A 22,254-nucleotide genomic window follows, 5' to 3' on the forward strand; every position below is an offset into this window, starting at 1 on the left:
AACAGTGGAAGTTCAGTACTGTCAGTTTCGGGCATCCACCTGGGGTCTTAGAACATGTCCCCCGTGGATGAGGGCAACTGCTGTATTGTTCACCTGTGCTGAGCCCCCCTTCTGCAAGACGCACCCTGACCGTGTCTACCTTCCCTCTCCTTAGACTCACACAGCCTCATCCTCAGAACTTCTCCCTCCGCCCCTCACTGAATGCCACCTGGCTGCTGCACGTAGTGGTTTTCTCTGCCTCAGGTCTGCGGCAGCATCTGATAGATGTGCCTTTTCCCTCTTGAAACCGCCTCCTCTTAACCTTCTGTTCACCCGGCTCACCTCCTACTTTTCTGGATTCTTGTCCTTTCAGCTCTCCCTCTGCCCATCGGAAAAGGGGGCGCCCAGGGGAGCCCTGACGTGTGAAGGCATCACTTAGCCCCCAGCTGCCAATTTGGTGGCCGTCACCAAGTGTGGCTGAGTGGTTGGGGACACTAGACATGTGTCCAGTCCCAAGTGAGATGTGCTGCGTGTAAAACACACACCAGATTTCAAAGACCTAATATAAGAACAAGCATGGAAACTCTCTCATTAATAATTTTTCTATTCATTACATGGGAAATGATAATATTTTGGTTACATTGGGTTATATGAAATTAACATAAATTTCATCTTTTTCGTTTTGCTCTTTTAATGCAGCTAGAGAACTTAAAGGTACGTAGGTGGTACTTCATGTTTACTGGGCAGCAACCCTGGCCTGGGACGTGGGGCCGGCCTTGGCGGCTCATACCCAGGCAGGCCGTCTCTCACTTGCTTACTCACTGACAGACTCGGAGAGATTGTTTGTTCTTTCACTTACTCACTAATGCACCCATTCCACCCATTCCCCTGTGTGCCAGGCCCATTCTAGGCACGGAGGAGACAGAGATTAACGCTCCTATAAATACAGCCCAAGATCACATTCGCCCTCAGCAGTAACTCCCTATTGATGGCTCAGGTCAGTCATTCTGCTGACCACGGGCTGCAGGGGACTCCTTGTGCCCAAGTCACACCTGCAGCCCTCCCTGCTGCGCAGCGGGGAATGGCCGTTATGGGTTAGGACTGGCCCCTCTAGGAGAAGGTGCGTCAGACCTGGCGTGAGATGTGGTCAGCTTCCGTAGTCCAACATTCTGGAGTTTTGAGGCCTCTTGTGCCGAGGTTTCCTCAGCAAAATGTCACCCAGTCCTGCCTTGGATGCTGGCGATGGGGGGGTGGGGGGGAGGGACGGGACTAACACCCATTCCTGCCCTCAAGCAGCCCCCAGTCTGGAGGGAAGAGGATGCATTCCTGCCTGAACATAGCCGCCTTTGTAGAGTGAGAAGAGATGGGAAGCTTAGCCCCTGACATTGGGGCCTGGCTGCTTCTAGTTCTGTGGCATCCAATCCAGGCACGCTGGAAGCCTTTAGGGCCCCCTCTCCAGAGCTATCAGGTGCTACCAGCTGTCAGACAGGGCAAGGCAGGCCCGCAGCGCACCCGCACAGCTCCCAGACTACCTGTTGGTGTGGCGGGTTGCTCCATGAAAAGTGAAGGGCTGTCCCCAAATCCCAAGCCTGGAAGGAGCCACGGTTCCCACTGACAGTTGGAAGACAAGCATTGCATTGAGATTATCGTCCTTGAACTGTTCACATCTTACTAAAAATCAGATTAATACGCGTTTGTGTTTTTTGGAGAAGAAGGTTTTGCTGGATGTCTGTGCAAGCCGGGCTTTCATGCTGTGGACGCTGTGTGGGTGCCGGCATCATGGAGTGTGTTAGCTCTTCTTTCCCCATTGGGGTACACACCTTAGCACCCCATGCTTAGTGAGAACATTAGGGAATACAGCCACACCTTGTTAGTGAATCACCTTTGTCAAAGTCTGCCTTTTTGGAAAACAGACAACAAACAAACGCCATCTATCATCTTATGTTTGCAGTTTGCCCAGTGCGATCATCCTTCCTGTTTGTCCTCCCCAGGGGCAGGAAGGGGGACCAGCCCACCCACCACAGTCCCCAGGGCTCTTTCTGCCTTCACCCTCCCCACCCAGTACTCACTGAACTCGCTCGTGTTTAGAAACCCACCTCATTTCCTGTGGTTGCCAAGTTCCTGGCAAAGAAGCGTGGCTTGTGCCTTGTGAGTAAGACACAGGATTTACCACTGGCGCTGCTGGGATCCAACGGCATCTCTCTTCCGTGATTCTGCTCCCTCTTCATCCTCTTTCCGCTCACTTCCGCTTTCGGTGTGTATTGTAGCTTCTATCTTTTGGAAAAGTACCCTGGGCTAAATGAGAGAGTATGTTTGTTTTCTGTTGCTGCTGCAACAGACTGGCATGGACTTGGTGGCTTAAAACAACAGAAATTTATCATCTGACAGTGCTGTAGGTCAGAGTCCAAAATGAGTTTTACTGGGGCTGCAGGAAGGTGCTGGCAGAGCTGTTCCTCATAGAAACTCCAAGGCAGCCTCGATCCCTTGCCTTTCCCAGCTTCCCGGGGCCCCCTGCATGCCGTGGCTTCTGCGCCTACATCATTCTGACCCCGGCTTGCTTCCATCTCATAGCCTCTCTGACCCTCACCCTCCTGCCTCTCTCTTAGAAGGACCTGGCCCGCTCGGATAATTTTGGATAATCTTCCCAACTCAAGATCCCTAATAATTGAATCACACCTGCGAACTCTCTTTTACCGTATAACCCAATACAGTTACAGGTTCCAGGGGTCAGGAAGTGGACGTCTTTGGGGTCGTTATTATGCCTGCCACATGTCCTCTAAAAGAGTTTCATGATTTTTTCTCATTGATTCGGTATAAAAATATAGGAAATGATCCAAAGGAGGAACAAAAGTATTGACTTCCCCAAGGAAATAATGGGTACTGGTGGCTTGGGATAAAATTCCCAGTGACTACTCATTTGTCAAACATGGATTCAGAACAGGGCTGTGTCTCCCATAAACAGCACTCAACAGTAGCAGCTGAAATGCAGGACGGTGGCCCAAATCCATTCCAGCTACGAATAAGTCAAACCTGCATGGTTGGTAATATTCCATTTTATTCTAAGTAAATTATTTCAGACTGACGTCAGCAAAAACTTTAGTCCACAGCACATTCAAAATCAGGTGCGTATAACCAGGATTTAGTAGAAATAAATCTAGTGACATTTAAGTTCATGGAAACCGTGGGGCGCCAGTTGGCATTCTGTTTTGTGGATGAGGGAACAGGCCAGGAGAGCCACCAGGACTGCTTTCTGTAATGACATCATCACTGAATCCAGAGCTGTTTTTAGGAGTCCTTAACGAATGTTTCCCTTCTCTTTTCTTCTCAAATGGCTGTTTCCTGACCATCCCTCTTGCTCCAGGATTTGCGCAAGCAGGTAGCGCCGCTGCTGAAGAGCTTCCAAGGGGAGGTAAGCATTTATGTTTATTTTGTATCCTGAGTCACCCTTCACAATTCATCGCGCCTTCTTTCGGTTCTCATTGAATAAATGCCATTGACAGAGGTGCTTACCCCGATGGAGCCTTCCCCACTGCACCGACCCGACGTCGTGCAGAGTTTTGCCTTCCAATACGCCGTTTCCACTGGGTGGACCGAGCTTGTTCACGCCGCAGCCTTTAAGAGCCCATGAACTTCCTCAAGTTCACTGGTTCCCTGAGCTGGTCTGGCTGCTGCCGCCATGATGCCTCCTGTGTGGAAGGCATGGAGTGGGGCAACCTGGTGTGTTCACGTGCAGCTGCGGGGAGAAGAGGAATTTCACTTGATCAAGGCAGAAGCCCCAAGGAATAAGTTGGAACTCAATATAAGGAAAAGTTTTATAATAGATCCTTCCAGAGAAGGACCAGGCAAGATGGCGGGTGGGCTGTCATCTGAGATGTGCTCCCTGGCTGCCTGTTAATAGAGTAACAGCCACAAAGAGGACAGGCGGATGAGGTGGGTGACACTCCAGCTCCTGCTCAGCCCTTTGTGTAGACGCTCAGTGGATTTTAGAAACTCAGAAATTGTTATTGGTGTGGAGCTATTCACTCTCAGATCGTAGCTTCCCCTGTTGGACTGCTGGAAGCAGTCCCATACTGAGGAGAGGGAACAAGACTTCTTTAAAGCCCTCTAAAACACCCATATTGCTGTGACCATAGGAATTTTATATTCTTACCACTACCCAATTCACAGAGAGCGGGGAAGGGGCAGGATTTGGGGAAGTGAAATGGCAGATATATAGGAGTGACATGAGGCGGCGGGCCAAGTGGGGTGCCTCATGGGACACAGTGCTGTGGAGGCTGCAATCCTGGGCCCAGAGCTCCAGAGTAACAGGGCTGGGCTACCATTTGGCAAATTCTTCAGCATGTGGTGATGGCAGAGGGTGAGGGAACGAATGAGGTCAGGGAGGTGGCAGTGGGAAGCAAGAGAGGAGATTCCAGACAGTGAGGAAACGGTGTGAGAAGCCAAAGCAGCAGTGACTGCTGGTGACCATGCAGCGGTGCTCCTTTCTGTGTGGACCGTTCCCCGCCTCAGGAAGGCCCCCGGCTTCGCTCTGCAGGGCACAGAGTATAGCAGCATCCCGGGGCTGGGAAGGACGTGAATTGCCTTTACCTCAGAAGTACGTCTCCGAACCCTCATTCTCTGAGTCAAGATGTCATCTTACACCTACCCACGTTTGATCTGATCTTTCTTGTACCTGTTCAGCAGCTTTTGGGAGGCCCACTGGCTTAGCGTTTCTCTAGCTGAAATATTTCAGTGTGCTTTTTTGTTGTTTTCTTGTTTTTCTTTCTTTTTGAAAATTTTCCAGTCTACATAAAAGGAGAAAGGTTAGTATAATAAACACCTGTACACTCTTTACCCAGACTCACCACTTGTTAACATGTTGCCACATTTGCTCCCCACCCTCTTGTTAAACATTAGAAAGTAAGTTGCAGATAGTGTGGCACTGTACCCTTAAACATGTGTGTGTCTCTAAGATTAAGAGCCTTCCCCAACATTTCTACAATCACCCCGAGTGTCACAACTGGGAAAAGTAACACTAATTCCATGATATCTAACATTCAGTCCAAAATCAGACTTCCCCAGTTATCTCCAAATTGTCTCTTACAGCTGCCCTATCTCCACCTGGGGTCCCGTCAGATTCATGCACTGCGTTTGGGGTTATATGCACACACATATATTTAATTTATATTTCTCTTTTATTATATGTACTTCTCTTTTAATATAGAATGCTGTCTCCACTCCCTCTCACCTTTGTCATTATTTTTTATTACATTGAGGTGTGTGTTTAAGAATCTAAGTTATCTGATAGATTATCTCACATTCTGGATAGGGTAATGGTTTTGGTTCTAGGTATATTAAATTTGAAATGCCTCAAATATCTAATCATCTTATTTGCCCATTTTTAAGAAGTATTTGAAAAGAAATATTTTTATAGTACCATTGATTAATATTTACCAAAGCCCTGCTAATTTACTATATTTATATTAAATAATGTATGCTTACTAGTAAGCTGAGTTTACTAGAAGGGACTAACTCCTGCTTGGTGCTGAAGCATGAAATTTCATAGCAGAGGGTGACTGCATGTGGACCTCCCATGCGGGTCGCTTTTCTGCTGACTGAGGCAGACGGCAGCATGTCTTGGTTCTTGGGGCAAGATGCCTTCAGCTGGTTTTTCTAAAAAGCCTCCTCTCCTCAGAGGCTTGTTCTTGTACTCTCATTGGTGTTTGCTGAATGTGATTTTATTTATCGGATATATTCTTTGAGTCCATCCCAAGGTGCCTGAGTTCCCCTTGGAAAAATGTGTATTAGTGAAAACCAGTTCTTTGCCTCAGAATTTGTTTAGATTACTTCCATATTTGAGATCCCCCCCAAAGGAAAAAAACAAAACAAAATGAAGTTTTCAGACAGCAAGAAATTCACATAGGACTTGAGCGTTCCTGCAAGAACATGGAGTGTGTTACAATGGCACGGGAATCCTTCACCGGGCCAGGGTACCACTTACGCCCCTCAGAGTTTTCTTGTTTCTCGCACACCTTCCCTCCTGTCATTTATGCGACCCACATGATTCAGTAACTGTTTGCCTTTCTAGACTTTTCTCACTACTTACCACCTATCACTGGACACACAGCCATTCTGAATTTCTGCCAGGCCCTGTTCATGGAGCGTCCTCACCGACCTCCAGCCTTTGCACAGGCGGATCTCTTCCTGAAACACTCCTTCCTCCTCCCACTTCACCTGCCTCACTTCTGCTTGGTGTCACTTCTTCAGGAAAGGTCTTCCTTGAGCCCCGATGACAGGCCAGGTCCCCAGTACTATGTGCTCCCGTTGCACTTCACACTACTTGTGACGCATTTGTCATCGTGCCCTAGAGCTGTCTATGACCTTGTCTCTGTTCCCCGTGAGTCTGTAAATGTGTGAAGGCAATCTCTGTGTCCTGTCTCTTTGGCCATTTTCCAGCACCCGACATAGCTACTGGAACTAAAAAGTAGTTGGGCTCTCAAAAATGTTACTGAATAAATGCTTGGACAGTGAGTTTCCTCTGGAGGCAGTTTTTGAAACATTTTGCCTCTGTCCTTTCTTCAGGTTTTGTTGCTGTTAATAAGGTGAAAGGAATCCCAGGAGATATGCTCAGGAAATACCTTTAGAAGAAACTAGTAAATAACTGTTTGTTGTCCTTGATTGAAAGTACTATAATCGTAATGGTTATTCATAATTATTATAGCAAAGCCATCAAATGTAACTCACACTGCAATTAGATGTATTTATTGCTATATCTAAGTTTGTGTGTTTCACAAGCCCAGCCAGCTGACTAGTGCGGGGACGGGGGTAAACCTAAATGGTCGACCCAATTTAAGGCATATATAGTCCAATCATTTAGACAATCCCTTCAGTGATGTGATCCTCAACACTTTCTAGGAAAATGCTACATCTTTTCAATTCTGTCCCTCTCTCCTTGCTTCCCTCCCTGAGAAGGGTCATGGTATCGAAGGCTGAAGACGTCAGGAGTTGGCTTAGGCCCTACTTCTCTTTGTAGAGATGCTGGTTGCTTAAACCAGGTATCCCCAGGGAGGAAAATCTTCTAAGAAATAACATAGGTGCTTATTTTAGAGGAGAAATGAAAGGTGCTTGTATTCAAGGGGAAATGAAAACCTGAAAATTTATGAGCTTAGCATCCAGCTTTAAAAAGTACACAGTATAAGCTCAAACAAAATAGGAAGGAGGAAATAATTAACATAATTCATAGCAATAATATATAAAAATAAAAATAAATGAAAAAGAAAACAAAGACCCAAGAGAGAAATAGCCCAAAAGTTAGTTCTTTGAAAAGGCTAATACAATAGACAAACTATCTTCCTAATTAAGGGAAAAAAAGTTAGGAATGAAAACGGGGGTTACTTTGCTGCTGCAGCACAAGATTAAAAAGGTAACAGGGAAATATTATAATCAGTTGTATGCCAATAAATTTTAAAACCTTTTCAGAATCGATAAATTTCTAGAGTACTATAATGCACCAAAGCTGATTAAAAAAGAAGTAGAAAACATGAATAGCCCTATAACTATTACAGAAATATTTCCACAAGTTCTAGACATTTTTATGGGAGAGTTCTATCAATCATTCATGAACTAGATAGTTCTAATCTTTTCCAAACCCCTTCAAAAATAGAAGAGAGAACATTTCTTATTTTATGAGGCCAGTGTAACATTCATGCCAAAACCTGACAAGAACAGTATAAGAAAGGAATATTAAAGTCAATCTTATTTATGAAGAGATATGCAGAAATTCTTTAAAAGGTATTGGTAAATTGAATCCATCAAGCTCTATATCCCAAGAATGTTGCTTGGTTTAATAGTAGAAAAAAATTATTAATGCATATGTATGTCATTAGCAAATTAAAGAAAAATTATCTCAATAGTTGTAGAAAAGAATTTGATAAAATTCAACATCCACTCATGATAAAAACTACCAGCAAACTAGGTATAGAGGGGAACTTCTCTAACCTGGGTAAAGGTATTTATCAAAACCATCAGTGATCATATTCAGTGATGTTGAAAGTGTTCCCTTTAGAATGAGGAACAAGGCAAGAATGTCTACTAATGCTAATTTTATTTAACATTGTACCAGAAGTCTTAGCTAGCATGGAAGACAAGAAAAAGGAAGTGTAAGCATTATAATAGAAGGAAGAAAATGGTCATTTTCAAGTGAGCCTCAATTATTTAACAAGGTTCTTAGAAACAAAGTCAGTATGCAAAAGTCATTACATACCTCTATCAACAGCAAACTGGGAAAGGATACCACTGGAGATAGCAACAAAAGAATAAAGGATACTTAGTTATAAATATAACAATGCATAGAAACTTTCTGGAGAAAAGAATAATATTTCTATTGAAGGATAATAAAGATTTAAATGGGGAAAGATATGGTATTCAGGGATAGAAATTCCCACTATTATTAAAGATACCAGTTTTCTCCAATTAATTATAGAGTGAGTCATTGTAGTTCCAATCAAAATTCCAACAAGATTTTTCATGAAACTTGAAAAACTCATTCCAGAATTTATATGAGGTTGATAATGGTGAAAATAATATGAAATAAGAGCAAGATGGAGGATTTGCCCCACCAGATTTTCAAAGCTGCCGTAATTGGCAGAGGGATAGATAAATACACCAGTGGAACACGATACAGAAATCATAACTGACCTGTGCATATGTATATTGCAAAGATAGCATTACAGATCAGTGAGGAAAGGGTGGGCTTTTCAATAAGTGGTTCTCTGACAAGTGGTTATCCGTATGGAATTAAATGAAATTAGATCCCTACCTTGAACCGTATGCAAACACAAATTACAGGTGAAGACTTAAGGCAAAACCTTAAACCCTTTAGAAGAAAATATGGATATGGTAACTTTGGGTTGGTTAGAATTTCTTAAACAGGAAACTATAAAGGAAGAAATTGTACATTTTAACTACGTTAAAATTTAGAAGTAAAAGCTCCCCCCTGCACCCGGCCATGGGAAGATACCCTAAAGAAAGTGAACAGTTAAGCCCAGGGCACTGCTAGCGCAGTTTTACCTTTGTGTGAACCAGTAAAAGGCCCTTCCTTTCTCAAGACATTTTACATTATCTGTTGGAAACCAGTCATTATAAAGATTGCAACCTATGTGAATCTTTTTCATAATGAAGATTCAAATACCCCTGGTGTGAATGGTGTCCCCTAGAGAGATACTGTGAGCAGATCATACATATGTTGGGTACCCTTGGCCACAAATCACAAACCAGGAAGAGACAGTTGCGACACAACACAGTTAACAAAGAATTGGTATTCAGAAATATAAAAAACTTTTACCTATTAATAAGAAAAAGACAAACGTCCCAATAGGACAATGGGCAAAAGCCATGAATGGCATTCTCAGAAGAGAAAGTCTGAATGGTCAATAAGTAATGAAAAGATGCTCAACCTCATAATTAGGGAAATGCAAGTTAAAATAATTTAAGTGCAACTTATTCATGTCTACCAGGTTAGCCAAAATTCAAAAGTCAAGATAAGAGTGTAAATTGGTGAAACCCTTTTGAAAACCAATCTGGCATCAGATACTAAAGCTAAAGAAGCACATACGTTTTGAGAGATCTGTTCCACTCCTAATTACATACCCTAAATTTAAACATGGGCCCCAGGAAACACGTTCAGGAATATTTGAAAATAGTAAACAAGCAGAAATAACCCACTCTGCATCAGCAGTAAAAGAATAAGTAAAGAGTGGTACAGCCCTGCAATGAAATATTATTAATACGTAGCAGGGGAAAGTGAATGAAATGCAAAAATACACGATACTGAGCTGACATTGTTTAAGGATACATGTCGATTTTTGTTATATAATAGAACCGTAAGGAAAAGGTAAAACAGGAAATTCAGAATAGAGGTTATCCAGATAAGCACAGAGGTCTCTAACATCGTGGGAATGTCCCTAGTCACGGGTGTTCGTTTTGTTCGTTTGTAAGTATGAGCTAGTGCCTTCAAAAAGAAACAGTCGTGCTTACGAGGCAACAGCTACACAATTCTGTTGGGGGTGTCAGAGCTGAGTATTACCTCCTCCCTTCTCTTTGCATTTCACATGTGAAACATTTTCATCTCCAGGCAAGTGGGTGCTTCCGGTGAGGCCATGCGCTGGAGAAGGCCGAGGGGGGAGCACGTTTGTAGTAATGTCCAGCCTGGCTTGGGTGGGACACTTAGCAAGTCCAAGCGCTGTGCTCAGTGCGTTTCATGCTTATGCTCGCCCAGTCCAGGGCTGTGGCCGCTGCTTCTGCCTGCCTGTCATCAGCTCTCCAAAGCCTTTTCTGTCTTCTCCATTGGCTTTCACTGTGGGAAGAAGTACCCCTCCTCAAACACCAGCCCCTCCACATGGGCGCAGGAGCCCACCTTCCGCTTTCTCAGGAACCATAGCCCTGCAGTTATCCCCTCTCCTGTATCTTCAGTCTCTACTAGTTGCTGGATTTTCTTCATCAGCGTTCCTCCAAGTGCTAGTATGTTCCATCTTGAGACAGAAAGAGATGGGTGTGGAGACAGGTGGAGGGAGAGAGATACGCCAACCCTCCTTTGGCCCCCAGCCCTCTAGGCCAGGATTCTCCAAGGAGCCCTGTACGTACCATTGTTCTTCAGCTCACCCCAGTCTGGCATCCACCCCGCTCTCCCCTGACCCTCTTAGTCCTGTGCCCTGTCACCTCAGTGACATTCAGCGCACCTCACCTCCCCTCTCCGGACATTCTTTCTCTTGACAGCCGATGACACTTTGCCCTCTGGATTCAATGTTCACCTCTCTGGCTATTGATCTTTAGTCTCCTTGAGCAGTTCCTTCTTTTCCTTCAGACTTTTGAATCACATATTCTTTGCTCTGTAATCTCTCAGTGTGCTGAAAACTCCTATTTCTCTCTCTAACTCGGCCTTCTCTGGGGAGTTCCTGCTCGTTGAGACTGCCTAGATTTCACAGGAAATGACTTGTAACTCACAACCGCCTTCCTTTCTCCAACTTCCACACTTCCTGAAATGTCCTCTTCCTCCGTTCTTTCCCTTCTTAGGAGTAACTCCCCAATCCACCCGGCTGCCTCAGCTGGAAGTCTCGCTCACCCTTCTCGCTACCTTACGCCTCCATGTCCTCCATCCTTCCTCTGAAGTGTGCTCAGATCTGCCCGATTGTTTCCATCTCTGCCACCCACACGCTTGTCCAAAGCTGCCTTGTGTCACAGAGACCATTGCAGTGGTTCCCTAACTGGTCTCTGTTCTAGCTCTTACCCACCCAGCTTTCCTCCATGCATCAGCCGGCATCGAGTCACTTCCTTGCTCAAAACCTTCCAGACTCCCCAGTGCCCTTGAAGTGGACACAGAACCCTGACCTCTCAGCCTTCAGTGTGCCTGGCCCAGCTGTCCTCCCCTGCCCCTCCTTCTCCCAGCCCCCCGCCCAGCCCTCTTTTGCTCATCGTTTAGGGCTTACCTCAGATGTCACACCCTCTGCCCATCAGTCCAAACCAAGGCCCTCTTACTCTTTCTCTTGTAGCACATTGTCCTTTTGTTCAGGGTACTTTTCTCGCCGTGTTTGTGAGTTTATTATTTCCACCACTCTCTAGATTCTCTATGTCTGTATATCCGGTACCTGGCCCTAGTGACATGCAGTAGGTGTCCATTGGATGGGTGGGGAAGGCAGCAGCCCATTTTACAGATGGGGAAACTAAGCCCAGAGAGGGTAAGTAAACTACCCAAAGTCACACAGGTGACAATGGCAGGACTGGGCGGTCTGACACCCCGGCCGTATTCTCCAATGTTGGTGCACTCTGTTATTGCTTGGGGAGTAGGGAGGGTACCTTCCGTCCCTCATCTCAGTCAACCTCCCCAGTCTTGGATAAGGACCATTGGTGTTCATTTTGTGTAAAGTGCTTAGCAAACGCAGCTTCGGGCTACCCTCGCCTTCTAGCTAGCCCCTCCTGTATCAGGTCTGGCGCTCCATGCCTTGTCCCGCGTGTACACGGATATCCCTAACTGTGTGCACATCCTTTGTTGCAACCTGATCTGCGCCCCTTGGAGGACTGGGGCCCAGGCTACCTGCAGACTGTGATTTCATCCCAGTATCACCTGCCGACATGGCTCACAGGAGAGGCCAACTCATTATTTGCAGCTTCCCTTTGTACCAAGGGCCCACTGTAGGTGTAACATACCGTCACTATGCAGAGCCGCAGTCGGGCCGCGTAGCCCAGCCCCACGTTGCCTCCAGTGCTGGGTTTCACTCCTCATATCCGTTCATATTTTTCTTAAGTAAAACCCTGAGAGCTGACTTTGCAGCTCTGGGCCAAATAGGAACTAAAGGCCCATGCCATCTTGAAGCCTGGGTTCTAGTGAGGAAAAGCAGATAATGAACACAGGAGTAACGTCGGCTGCTGACAAGTGCTGTGAGGGAAGTGGGTGGGGAAGTGGAGGAGCAGGAGGAGCAGGGCAGTTTCTTCAAGTTGTCCTGGGAGGCCCCTCCCAGGAGGTGATGTTTGAGGTGAGACCTGAGCGATGAGATGACCAGCCGAGCACAGAGCTGGGGAGAGCAGGACACGTGTTAAGGCTCTGAGGAGGGATGGTGCTGGCTGACCAGAAGCCAAAAAGAAGGCCAAGGGGCACGAGGGAGGGAGGCAGGTCAGCAGGGGCTGGGCAGGTGGGCCTGGTGGGCCGTGGTGGTAAGCTGCTGTGAAAGGCTCTGGTCCAAAGGAGAGTTCTGAGTGCAGTGGGAAGCTCAGGCCCCGGGCTCATTGCAGGGCCCTTTGACAGACTTGAATCAAACAATAGATGAAATGGATTAAGTTGGGTAACTATTCCATGAATTAGTTGAAAGTTACTGAGAGTCGCAAGGATGTCCTGGGGCCCATGTCTGTTGGCGCTGTAACACATTTAACTGTTCAAATCGAAAGGCCACGGCTAAATAAAGCCAGGGTGTCCGAGTGCTTTACTTCAAAGAACATTTCACAGGGAGTTAGAGGACCTGGGGGCCTGCCCAGGCGCTGCCACGCACTCTCCGGCAACCTCCGGCAGCTCCCCGGCCGCTTCTGCTTGTCTTTGCTCATCTGTAAAACGAGTGGGTGATGGTAACAGTCAACAGGGAGCCCCGTAGCTCTGACACACACTGTGAGCCCATGGACTAATACTTGGGTTGACTGTCATCCACAGACAGAAGAGGCCTTTTCCAGCAGCTAGAGCTGTTCAAAAATGAAGTGAGCTGCCATCTCAGGTACTGAGCTTCCCGTTACTGGGCGTGTTCAAACAAGGGCCAGAGGACCACCTGTCAGGGATGTGGTCAGCTTTTACCCATGTGTCTTCGAGACCCGACACAAATGCCAGACCCTTCAGGTCACCCCCAAATACCACACCAGAAACAAACTTCGCCTTCTCCTCTCTGGTAGGGCTTCCTTTGTATCTGTCTTTTGATTTTGAGCCTGAAGACATTCTGCCTTTGTATTTTAGTTATTGGAACACAGTTTAACTTGCCCTATACTAAGCCTTAGGCTTCTGAAGTCTAGAGGGTAGGAACCGTGTGTGTGTGTGTGTGTGTGTGTGTGCGCGTGTGTACAGGCACGTGCACATATTTATGTCCCCACCATGGCTGCACTTAGCGGTTACTGCATTCAGTGTCGTGGGCAGGATGGTGTTAGGGAAGACTGGATCAGGACGCTGGTTCCTAAAGCTGGTCCTTGGATGGATGCGCTGGCTGCATGAGAGTCACCTGTGTCCCCATAAATTCAGCTCCCCGCACCCCCCTTCCCCAGTTCTGTTCCATCAGACCTGGGGTGGGATCTAAGGATCTGATTTTACAAAGTCCACCCCGATTCTCACTCGTAGCAGACTGTAGGAACCACTCCTAAGGTAGTTCCTCTGGGTCAAGTTCTGTGACTGTGCCACTCTAGCACCTTAGATGGTACATAAGGAGCGCTTCGATTTAGTTTAAAATTATTTCCAGGTCTCATGTCCTTGGCGTTTGCTCCCGCCAGGCCGGTCTGTTTACTGTCCCCGGAACATGCCTCGTGGTTTCCTGCCTCTGACCTGTTCCTAAGTCACAGCCTGCGTTATTAGAACCGTTTGCTCTTCCTCACCTGTACAAGCATTTCCATCCTTTCCATCCACGACCTAACTGGTAGTCTGCCTCCCTCGCTCCTTTCTCAACCGCCTCAGCTTGTTTTTCACTTTTCCCTTTCGAGGGTCTGCATCATCTCTTAGACTTTATGTCACCTTCGCCCCCTGAGCTGTTTAGTAAGATATTCTCAGCTGAATTTCTGTCTCCCTCTCGCTTCTCCCCCATCAGTAAGTACTCTGAGGGCTGTTTACAAGGTTCTGCACTGGTTTCTAGTGACCCACAAGCAAAGTAAGACTGGTCCCCCGCCCGGAGGCGGCAGACGCATCTGCGAGTTTGGGACCCAGTGTCCCCGACAGGCGAGTGTAGAGCAGAGTGGGCACCCTGAGGACACCGACAGGCTCTAGCTGGAGGACTGGGGAGGCTACACAAGGACCCCAACATAGCCTGCTGTCCTGACCTCTTTCCTGGCAGTGACTTCCTTCCTTCTCACGCGACAGGGCCATCTTCAGACTCTGGGGCCTTTTCACACATGTGATGGTCGAGGTGACAGTGGTGGCACTTGTGGTGGTAACGGTGTGTTTTCATTATGTTACAGTAAAATCCGAAGGCCTGGTGATACCGTGTCTTCCTGTAGACTCGCTCCATGATGGCTCAATTAGGGGAGCAGTAGGACTGTGGTTCAATATTCAGGCCAGCTTCCTAATTGAAAACACATTTTCTTCTCCAAAGCTGCAGCTGGTTTGGTTCTGCTCATGCAGAAAAGGATATAACCTTGCATAACATAGGAAATGAACGGTTGAGAGAGAAGCCAAATTCAATTTCAGTCAGATATGTTGAGGCTAAGCCCATGATCTGTGGAAGCAGGGGAGCGAGCCGCGTGCATGTGGAAAGGGGCGTACTCAGCAGTCTATTAATCACGGCCGCCCGCCCGGCGCTGCCGCCACCGCCGGTGCCACTGCGCCAGCGCCGCTCCTCCGACGGGCTGGAGAGCAGCCAAGCACTCCAGAAGTTAACCTCTTAAAGACCTGGAGCTGCTTTCTGTTGAATAAATGTAATTTTGTGGTCAGAAATAAATGCTTGTGATGTAGCAGGAGCTTTGAAAACAACAGCGAGCCAAAGCTGTTACAAATTGCCCCGTGTCGTGGAAGTCAACAGCATACATCAAAACTCCTCGTGTACGGCAAATTGATTTCGGCCCAGAGCTCTGCAGCTATTCAATAAAAGTCCTATTAAGCCATTGTATATAATGAACAATCCAGAGCAAATCTAATATTTTCAGCAGATAATGATTTTTAACATCCTCTTGGTAACCATCGCTAGCATTCTTGGATGTTTACTATGTGCTCCCACGTGTCGTGGGCCCTCCTTGGCTTTCACTTGCCTCTGTGCCGGAGCTGCTGTGCCAGGCAGCCCTGAGCACAGGCTCCCGAAGGGTCAGCAGCAGACCCTGCCCCTGTGGACGGGCCAGAGGGTTCTGGTGTCCTGGTGCCCAGCGCACAATCGGTGCCTGGGAAATGTTTGTTGACTTGAAATGAACTGAATTGAAATGGAGGAAAGCGAGCCCAAAGTGCTCTAGAATCAGCTAGTAAAATGATATGTAGGAAGAGTTGACCTGAGACTCTGAAGACCAGAGGGTGACAGGTAAGAAATTCGAGGTCCCGCGTGACAAAGGCATGTTCCAGTCCCCAGAGGAGCCCCAGGACTCGCCCATTGCACTTGTGTCCCTGGACAGCTCAGGAAACAGGTTCTGTAAGAGGGAACCACGCTGAAGGAGCCACCACAGTGAATGGGGGTCACCTCAGCAGGGGCCACCACGTCCCCTGGCTGCCCCACTACTATGTTTATGGCAGGCTGTGACCCTGGCCACACTGAGTCACGTCCCACTCTCATGTCAGTCTGCCCTTCCAGACCAAAAGCTTCTGGAAGGCAGGATTTGCTCATTCAGTCTTTCTTTCAGTACTAACTGAACATTTACTGTGTGCCAGCCTCGATCTGGCATATGGCAGTGAGTCACTGATGCACACACGGCTTCATGGAGCTTCACAGTAGAGCAGGCTCTCTGTCCCCAAGCGGCACATAGCAGGTCCTCGGTAAAGGGTGGGCAGATGGGGATGGATGGATGGATGGATGGATGGATGGATGGATGGATGGAGACCCCCAGTATATAAATCAAAAGCATTCTCTGTCAATAAAAAAGGCTCTATTCTGTCTGCTTGCCACCCCAGCCCCATTCAGGGAATCATGTGATACCAGGAGTCAGTTGTGCTGTGAAGGTAGGAACACGGGACTGAGATTTACAGGCCTAGGTTTGAGGCCCGACTGCCTCAAGTCCGTGACCTCGACCTTCACCCACTCAGCTGACCTCTCAGTGCCTCCTTTTCCTCTTACGTTAAATGTGAGGGTTTTGGAGAATAGATTTGAATGAGGATTAGAAGTAGTATTTGTCTGTAAGGATAGACTGACGCTAATAGGGATTTTTTTTCCTGGACTAAAATTATTCAACTTGTAATGTTCAGTCATATAGTATTTATTTGAATACTGTGGAATTTAAATTACTAGGGTATTTTATTTTCTGCAGATCTCTCTTCCCGTGGAAAAACTCAATCTGGATGTTAATTAGGTTTTACTAATGTTCCATCAATTTAATGCAGTAATTCCTTAAATGAAACTGACACCAGGGAGCAGATGGTCAGAAGGAGGACTGTGAACGCGTGTGTGTGACTCTGGGGAGGAAGCATGGGGACCCTGACAATAGCTGGGAACCCAGAAAAGTTCTGTGACTTCCATGTGGACAGTCCACATTTCACCTCTCCCCCAGGCTATCTCAGACTTGCACCCTGCTCTCTCTGCTAATAATTATTTGAACAGCATTTTATGTCTACAAATCACCACTTCAATGATCTCACTCAGCCTTCCCCACCACCCTGTGCTGGGGACATTTTTCACCAACCGAATGACCGGGCAGGAGGGTGGTTTTGAGTTTGAGGTGCAGAGTGGAGGTGAGGTCTGTGGCCCCCCACCTCCAGGCTCTTGGCTTCCTCAAGCCTCGTTATGTCCAGCCAAACGCCACCCTCTCGTCACTACATACTCACCACCTCCAGCAAGTGTTCCCCCACTGCAGGAGGCCACGCCACAGTAGCTTTCAGGCACGCTCGCGAGCCACCTGCACAGACAAGCCTCTAAACCCTCGAGATTAGAAGTGGAACGAGCGGGGTCATGGGCTGCAGCCCAGGGGTTTGGACTCAGTCAGATACTTACTCCACTTGTCCCATGGAAAGGGCATGACCACTGTTAATTTAAAAAAAAAGAAGAAAAAAAAACCAGGCTGTGTCCGTTTCATCTGTGCCCCTGTAAGTACAACTTCCAAAGCCTTCTAAGTTGCCAGCCAGGAGGAGGCAACCTGGCCAGGTGGGCCAGCGGCCTCTCAGCTCCTCTCCTCACCAGGGAATGGAACAGGACTTGCCTTCTCGTTCTGCCACTGCTTGGGGCTGCTCCTTGGCCATGCCCCTTGCCCCCTCTCCCAGGCCATCTGTGGGGACCCGGAGTGGCAGGACTGGGGGTGAAGCCCTCCAGCAGGAAACGGAGACAGAGCAGGTTCCTCTGAAACACGACGGACCCTGAGCGTAACCCTTTGGGGAGAGGAAAGAGATCATGTCTTCAGCTCCAGCTGTGTGCAGAAACTTTGCCAGTGTCATCTCCTTTAATCCTCACAGCAGCTCAGCCCTAGGAGCTTTATGGTCACTCACGTAGAAAGGATAAAATGGGCCCAGAGAAATCAAGTCACTTGCTTGAAGCCACACAGCTCATCAGCCTTAGAGCGGAGACTCGAACTCCCAACATCTGACTTGAAAGCCTGAAAACTTGAGAAATATCTTGAAATTGCTTCAGAAGTAGAAAAGGGAGAGACCTGTGAGATTACACTTTCTTCTCCAGCAGAACAAGAGAGAAGCCTACTGGCTTACAGTAGGAGCATGGAAAAGAAAGAAACCAGTTTCTAGGGCTGTTAGGGAAGGAGCCTAGGGGCCTACCTGGGACAGAGCTGTGCTGCTCAGGGAGCCCCTCCAGCTCCTGTTTCAGACCCCCCCCCCCAACCCTACCCTCGGCCCCATTCCTCCTCAGGTCTGAGACCATTGGTGTTTGGGGACTGGGGGGAGCAAATCTGACCTGGGGGCAGGGCCTGGCATCCTTCCCGGGTAAACTCTGAGTGTGTGTTTTCTTGCAAAGCAGTAGACTGGTGCCACTGCCCACAGAGCACAGCAGCGCCCTGCAGTGGGCACATGGGGCTCAGAGGCCTGCTGGCTGGGAGCACTTCCTAGGATCCGTGCTGGGCTTGGCACCTCGGAATGGGGAAGCAGACTCCGTGCGAGGGGCACACACGCTGCTCCTTCCTCCGCCACTCCCTTGCCTCCTCTGCAGTGTTCCCTCCCGCCTCTGATCCTTCCCAGGGAAGCAGCTTAGAGCAGCAGAGGGAGCCAGACAAACCACAGGTGTGGAAACCGGACATATCCTAGATTTGAATCCTGACATCCTCCTTTACCAGTGTGCCCTTGAATGGGTCGTCGTAGTTTCTCTGTCTCATCCTTATCATGAAACACCTGCCCTGCAGAGTAGAGATGTTGTATGTATATATTTGAAGATCATGCAACTGGACATGAATCCATAATTATCTCCAAATAAAATATTAAAAATTAAAAACTGAAAAAGGATGCTGTATAGCAGTGTTGGCTGGTAGTTCCAGCTGGACCTCTGAGATACCGGAGCTCCCCCCAGAATCAGCCCCAGCCTTCAGGGGCTCTCGCTGCACATCTCTCCATCCATGTTCCCTGAGCCACTTGGGGGCCGAGGTTCCAAACTTTGGCTCCGGCCTGGGCCCGTCTTCCTAGATCAGGCCCCCCTGGAGCTCTTCCTTTGGGCCTTTTACAACTTAAAACCTTCACCCACCCCCAAACCCACTCACCTCTGCATTCCGCATCTCCGTGGTGACCAGCCCCCCAGCCACCCTGGCTAGAACTCTGGGAGGCTCCTGGTCACCTTCAGACCCTGTGGATTCTGCTTCCCTCACCTCACTCTGACTGGCTCCCCACTTCCCAACACACTACTTCCTCCGTCTCTTTCCTGGACTGTCACTCCCAACCCCTCAGGGACTCAACCTCCTGTGCAGTCGCCTTCCCATCCAATGATCACCTCACTTCACTCCTGACTGACATTCTCAGGGACTCCCAGTACCTTTCTGCATAAAGCTGCCGCCCCCTGGCTTAGCTTCCCTCCCCCATCAGGCCTCTGCCTGCTCTTTGCCCTCCTGCCTCCCTGCTCAGCCCCTCTGCTCCAGGCACAGCAGGTCTGCATTTCTCTGAACAGGTCCTTCTGTTCCAGCAGCCTCCTGTCTTTGCTCAGGCGCCCCTCCCCCCCAAAGCCCTGCCCCTCCCACCACCACGAAAGAAGCTGGTCTGTCATCTTGAAAACTTACCGTAAGTGTGCAAAGCACAAGATGCAGAACAGTATCTATAATCTACCACTTGTGTTTTGTTTTCTAAAAAGGAAGACAGTGTCGGTATACAGATGCTTATAAATACACAAAATATTTCTGGATAGATACACACGAGAATCTTTGCCTGTGGGCCAAGCAGCTGGGTGGGCATGGATAGGACGGAGACCTACTTTTCACTGTATACTTTCCTTGTGGTGGTGGAGGGGGACATTTTCTTTTTACAATTAAATGGTTTTTAGTGTATTCACAAAGTTGCACAACCATCACCACTATCTAATTCCAGAGTATATTCATTATGTCATAAAGAAACCCCAAACCCATTAGGAGTCCCTCCCATTCACCCCACCCCAGACTCTGACAACACTGATTTACTTACTTTCTATCTCTATAGATTTGACCATTCCCAACATTTTATGAAAATGAAATCATAAATATGCGGTTTTTTGTGACTGACTTCTTTCACTCATCGTAATGTTTTCAAGATTTATCAATGTTGTAGCATGTATCAGCACTTCATTCCTTTACCTGGCTGACGAATAATCCAGTGTACAGACATGCCACATTTTACTTGTCCATTATCAGTTGATGGCCATTTGGGGTTTTGCCACCGTTTGATGATTATAAATGGTCCTGATGTGAACATTCAAATACAATTTTATGTCCAGATATGTTTTCCTTTTTCTTGGGTATGTACCCAGAAGTCGACTTGCTGGGTTATGTAGTGACTCCATGTCTGACATTTTGAGGAACTGCCAGACTGTTTTCCAAAGTGGCTGCATCATTTGACGTTTACATCCGCAGTGTATGTGAGGGTTCCAGTTTCTCTAAAGCCTCTCTAACACTTACCATTATCTGTCTTTTTGATCATAGCCACCTTAGTGGGTGTAAAGTGGTGTTTCCTTGTGGTTTTGGTTTACATTCCCCTAATGACCATTGACGTTGAACATCTTTTCATGGGCTTATTGGCCATGTATATCCTCCTTTGAGAAATGTCTATTCAAATCCTTAGTCCACTTTTTAATTCAGTTAGTTGTTCAGTTGCGAGAGATCTTTATGTAGTCTGGATACTAGTCCCTTATCTGGTACATGACGTGTAAAAATTTTCTTCCATTCTGTGGATTATCTTTTCATTTTCTTGCTGGCATTCTCTGAAGCACAAAAGTTTTAAATTTGATGAAATCCAATTTATCTTTCTTCGGTTGTTTCTGCTTTTGGTGTCATAGCTAAGGTCACAAAGATGTATACCTGTGTTCCCTTTTAAGAGTTTTGTAGTTTTAGCTTTTACATTTTGGTCTTTGATTAATTTTGAGGTAATTTTTAGATATAGTGTGAGGTAGGGGTCCATCCATGTTCTTTCGCACGTGGATAACCAGTTGTCCCAGCATCATCTTGTGAAAGATTGCTCGCCCCCCTCCCCTCCTATTGAATTATGTTTTTACTCTTGTCAAAAAGCAGTTAAGCATAAAATACAAAGGGGGAAAAACAAAGCAGTTAACTATAACGTGAGGGTTTATTTCTGGACTCTATTCCACTAATCTCTATGTCTGTCCTTAAGCCAGTACCACAGAGTCTCGGTTAATGGAGCTTTGTACTAAGATTTGAAATTGGTATGAGTCCTTCAACTTTGTTTTTCTTTTTCAGGATTGTTTTGGCTATTTTGGATCCCGTGTATTTCCCTATGAATCTTAGGATCAACTTGTCAGTTTCTGCAATGAAGCCATCTGGGAATTTGATAGCCATTGCATTCATTCTGTAGATCAATTTGGGACTTTTGCCATCTTAACAATATGAAGTCTTCCAATCCATGAACATTTCTTAATTTCACTTTCAGATGGTTTATGGCTAGTGTATATATAGGAAGACAATTGATATTTGTGTATTAATCTTGTATTGTACAGCCTTGCTGAATGTTGTATATGTTTTTATACCTTTAAAATTTTCCACTATATACATATATTATCTGTTCACAAAAAATAGTGTTTTAAAAATCCCAGGTAGGTGTACATCATCTGGGAAGCTTTCCCCACAAGTCCGGCTGTGGTTTACTTGCGGAGGGATGAGGGGACGGCACCGCCCATCCCTCTGCGAGTAAAAATAGAAGGCTCTGGATAGGGCTGCACGCCGTCAGGCACATTTTAACCACTCTGTGAAGGATTGTATTGACCAAATGATGGAATAAATAAACTAGTAAGTGAGACGGGCAGCTAGCACATTCCACCTCTGAAGTGCTCCGCTGTTTGCAGAGGTTTTCCTGCTGTTAAGCTGTGATCTGCCTTCCTGTAGCTTCTACCTGTTGGTTCCGTTTTTGTACTCTGGGGAGAGAGAAGGTAGCTAATCCTTCTTCCCCACAACAGCCCTTCAGATATATCTTGACAGCCAGAATGTCAGTTGTACATGACAGGGCTTTGTGAGCTGGAAAGGAAGGCAGAAATGCTCGTTGCTGTTCTTATTGTCTTTATATTATTGTCATGCTATCCCTGCCACAGATCTTCTCTCCGTGACCTCACATCCTCGTTTTGCCTCTCGTTCTTCCTGGCACCATCTTCTTCTGGACTTCCCCAGTGTTCTTAAGAACCTTGGGGGTGGGGGTGATTAAGGAATGTTTCCATCAGTGTATGTAAAACACAGCTTTGTGTCATTACAAGGTCTATACTGCATTGCTTTTATAACCAAAACTGCCCATGGGATTTGTCCGTCCTGCTTTGAGCGCTGTAG

At 47.0% G+C, this 22,254-nt stretch overlaps 1 protein-coding gene across 9 annotated transcripts in view; it reads left to right on the forward strand.

Annotated features, from left to right (window-relative positions):
* The window catches only part of CUX1 (cut like homeobox 1), a 346,843-nt gene that overhangs the window by 157,378 nt on the left and 167,211 nt on the right, over window positions 1-22,254 (forward strand). For all 9 annotated transcript variants that reach the window (XM_074328379.2, XM_074328374.2, XM_074328378.2 and 6 more), the window contains exon 3: window positions 3,341-3,388. In XM_074328379.2, the coding sequence (XP_074184480.2) occupies window positions 3,341-3,388 (48 nt within the window). The remainder of the gene's footprint in view (window positions 1-3,340; window positions 3,389-22,254) is intronic.

Source organism: Rhinolophus sinicus, chromosome 3, assembly GCF_057876585.1.
Source record: "Rhinolophus sinicus isolate RSI-liver-muscle chromosome 3, RSI-T2T, whole genome shotgun sequence".
Classification (NCBI taxonomy): Eukaryota; Metazoa; Chordata; class Mammalia; order Chiroptera; family Rhinolophidae; genus Rhinolophus; species Rhinolophus sinicus.